General features: G+C 34.9%; 1 protein-coding gene across 1 annotated transcript; it reads right to left on the bottom strand.

The window, feature by feature from the left end:
* Positions 1-266: 266 nt before the first annotated feature.
* Positions 267-1,028, bottom strand: LOC141679630 (uncharacterized). The gene has a single exon (XM_074486081.1). The coding sequence runs from the start codon at positions 1,026-1,028 to the stop codon at positions 267-269; it is 762 nt and encodes a 253-aa protein (XP_074342182.1).
* Between the last annotated feature and the right edge of the window lie 3,271 nt (positions 1,029-4,299).

The raw sequence follows: 4,299 nt of genomic DNA, 5'->3' as shown, positions 1-4,299 counted from the left end.
CTACGACCAGGAACTATTTAAGTTTAGAGTTATCATCTTTTAGGTCTCACTATTATGATCTCATCATAATCCATAAAAGCTTTACTCTAAACTATGGTATATCTTATTTAAACACTTAAATAGATAAAGCCCGTAATAAAAATAAAACAAGTCTTTTATTAATATTAATGAAATCAAAACAGATTACATAAAAGTTATTCCTAAATCCTCATACATGATTGGACTTAGGACATATTCCTTTCAGGACTAACAGCAGTCCTGAAACCCTATTGTTGTTTGGGGTTGTTATGCCATTTTCCTCTGGTTCCTCCCCCATTGTTTGCATTAGGATAAGTTCCTCCGGGTCCCTTATACTTCAGATGCCACTTTGGATATCCAATGACGGTCCAACACCTATCTGCTGTGTGCCCTTTACCTCCGCAAGTTGTACAATTGTAAATCTTAGAGCTTTGTCCCTTGCTATACATTGTCATTACTTCCGTGTCCGTGTCTCTGTTACTGGCTAGGAGGTCTCGTTGAGCCTCTTCTTGTTGTAGCATAGCAGAAGCACTATCCACACTGGGTAAAGGGGTAAGAAGTAGCATTTGGCTTCTCTGTGGTGAATAAACCTCATTAAGACCATTGAGGAATTGAAAAAATTTTGTTTCCTCTTTTTGAGTTTCAATCTCATTGAGTAGTTTTATAATCTCAGGAGTAGTAGTAACACTGGACAATGCATTCATAGCATCAAGCTCCTCCCAAATGGTTTTCATCAATGTGTGGTAATCTGTGATAGAGAGATTATTTTGTTTGATTTCATACAGATTCTTGCTCAATCTATACTTTCTAGAACCATTGGTTAGAGAGAATCTTTGTTCCAAGTTGGACCATATGTCTTTAGATGTGTTCATATAAATAACAGATTTACAAATAGCAGGAGATAGATTGTTAGTGAGCCAAGATATTACCATATTGTCACAGATTGTCCACATTTCAGCTTTCACCGGATCATCAGTTGGAAGAGGGACAGTTCCTTTAGCGAACCTCATCTTACGTTTTGAGGACAAACTTATCTACATAGATCTTTTCCAAGATCTGTAGTCAGAGCTGCCTTGAAGCTTCTCAACCTGTATTGAATTGGGTCCATCTGAAGGATGTAGGAAGAATGGATTCATCATATCTTGATATGTAACTCTAGGATTAGCCATGATAAGAAATAAGATCAGTTGATAGAGAACTCAAGAAATAGTAATAGTTGGTAGAAAACTCAACTGAAAAATAGTAATAGTTGAAGAACTAAAGAGTGAACAGACAAATACACTCTCAGACAAAAAAAATTCAATCTTTAAGAAACAACTCAAGAGATTCAAAAGAGCACTTGGTAGCTCTGATATCATGATAAGAAATGCAAAATAAGCATATATGTGATATTCATATGAAACAGAATGATCACGGAAAAAGGATCTGTTATATGAGATGCAGTGAAATGTTCAAGTGCCCTGTATTAAGGTTTATACATCACCGTCTCAAATGTGAAATAAAGATAAGAAGACTACGTACGGAGAGACACTCTTGAGAATCAGAAAAGACAATAATCCCTAACAAACTATTTTGAATTAGTGCCAAATCATCAGAAGAGATAATCCCTCAATAGTTCTGGTGAAAAGAAATAAAATAGATATTCTACGCCGACTACAACGTGCGCCAAGAGCGATGAAGAGGCGGCCAAGAAAATGGGATTTGTATATAGATAGGATCAATTATGGCTGGGATACCATGAAATCATTTTATATCAATTGATCTGAGTTTATTTGAGGAAGCGATTTACAATAGTGGCTTCCAGACTTGGAGCCTACGTATAACCCTATAATAAAATAAGAGAGGAGATATCTTATACCAGAAAGTTTCCTGAAACACCAGAACTACCAAATATTTCCAATATACAACTAATTCACGATGCCTCTTCCATCTATTATTTACATCCCTCTGAAGGTCCTTAGTTGTTCTCTGTCCAAGTATCTGCTTAAAGGAAATAATTATGATGTTTGGGAGAAATCTATCATTAATTCATTGGAAGGTAAAAACAAATATGGGTTTATCACTAGTGATTTTGTTAAACCAACAGATGAAAAAATGCTGAATTTATGGCGTGGAAGGCGAATAATTCTACAATTTGTTCCTGGATTTTTTAATTCTGTAGATGAGTCCATCCAGACTAGTGTCATGTCCCAAAAAATTTCTAAAGATATGTGGAATGAACTAAAACACGTTACTGTGTTTCCAACGGTCCTCGCTTGAATCAGTTTAAATCTGAGTACCACTTACTTCGTCAAAAAGACTTGTATGTGGTGTCTTATTACATCAAATTTATGACTATATGAGATGAGATGAGTTATATGGCGAGGAAGATTTAATTTGTGGATGCACTTGTCCAGATACTTCTAAACTGCGAGTTCGTGTGGAATGTGATAAGACCCATGATTCTGTCTTAGGCCTTGATGATGAGCAGTACAAAGGCATGCGCACTCAGATACTTAGAATGGACCCTTTTCCTACTTTGAAAAAAGCTTTTTCACTTGCTACTCAAGAAGAACGTCGTCATAGGAACATTGTTAGAGATCGTGATGATAAATCAGAAACTGTGAGTTTTGCGGTTCAATCTACAGCCACAACACCATCTAACCCGACTTCTAATTCCACCCCTGCTAGTTCTCAGTCATTTTCATCTGCATGCACTTACTATGGTAAATCTTGCCACTATTATCAGCGTATTGGTTTCCCCCAAAACTTGCGTAATAAAAGTGGTGGCCGAGGCAGGGGTGGTCGCAGTATAGAGGGAGTTTTCAATGGGCGTGGATAGTTCACAGTGACACCAACAGCTGCAAATAATGCCCAACAATTATCTAGCAATCTCCCTGGTAATACGCGTGGTTCTAGCACGTCTATAGGCTCTCCAAATATCACCAATGACCAAATGCAGTGACTCTTGAATCTCCTTGAGACTGCTACTTTTTCAGATAAATTGTTTGGTAAAGAAAATGGGTATAAATGAATTCTTGATAGTGGTTTACCGCATACTCCTGTTGATCTTCCAGATGGTGTTCAGACTACTGCAATTTCTCAAGAAAGTTTGAATCATGGAAATGAATTTGTACTTGGAAATGTTTTATATGTTCCTAATCTTAAATATAATTTTATTTCAATAGGTCAGCTTATTCTTGATTCGCATTATCTTTTGACTTTTACTAAAAGATTGTGTATTATATATATATATATATATATATATGATTGCATGTCGAGGATGACAATTGGACTCGGTGAACTAAGGAATGGGGTGTATTTATTTGAGGAGATGAACCAGCCTATTTCAACTAATGCTACTTTAGTAGAATCAGTTATCCTTATGCATCGTCGCCTTGGTCATCCGGCAAGTCAACAATTATCTTACATTAGAAGTACTAGTACAAGTAGCATTATAAACAAAGAATTAAACTCTTACGATGTCTGTTTTTGTGCAAAACAAACTCGCACTATATTTCCTTTTAAGTGAGAATAAAGCTGAAGATTGATTTAATTTTATTCATTGTGATTTATGGGGTCTTACATCAAATCTTCCTGTTTTCATTATTTTTTAACTATTGTTGATGATCACTCACGTCCGGTTTGGATTTACTTAATTAAGAAAAAAAGGGCATTTCCTGGTTGTTTACGTTATTTTTATGCTATGGTCAAAACTCAATATGAAAAATTGTCAAAATAATACGATTTGATAATGGCATAGATTTTACAACGAAACTTTTGTTACAATTTTATCAACAAATGGGAATTTTATTCCAGTTTTCATGTGTGGGAACCCTACAACAAGATAGTAGAGTTTAATGGAAGCACGGAAATATTTTGGAAGTCTCTCGTGCTTTAATATTTCAGGAATCTCTTCCTATTTATTTTTGGAGTGAATGTGTACAAGCTGATGTGCATCTTATTAACATGACTCCTACTGAGGTACTTGAAGGAAAATTACTGTATGAAATTATATTTCGTTCAGCGCCTAATATGGATTTATCAGGACAAATCCAACAGTGATTCAAATATCTAAATTTGGGGCAGATTATCCCAAATTTCATGATCCAAATGGTGATCTATCAATGAACAGTAGTGATCCAAATTTTAATCACTACTGTTCACTGATCCAAATTTGGATCACTTGATTTAATATAAAATAATGATTTTGTTATTTATAGTTTATGTGATTTTAAATTGATTTTTGATTATTTAATTATATAATCAATAACATAATATAATTAATAGTTAACAAATTTT

The sequence above is a fragment of the Apium graveolens genome, chromosome 8 (genome assembly GCF_009905375.1).
Source record: "Apium graveolens cultivar Ventura chromosome 8, ASM990537v1, whole genome shotgun sequence".
NCBI classification, from domain to species: Eukaryota; Viridiplantae; Streptophyta; class Magnoliopsida; order Apiales; family Apiaceae; genus Apium; species Apium graveolens.
This window is presented reverse-complemented; position numbering and strand designations above follow the sequence as displayed.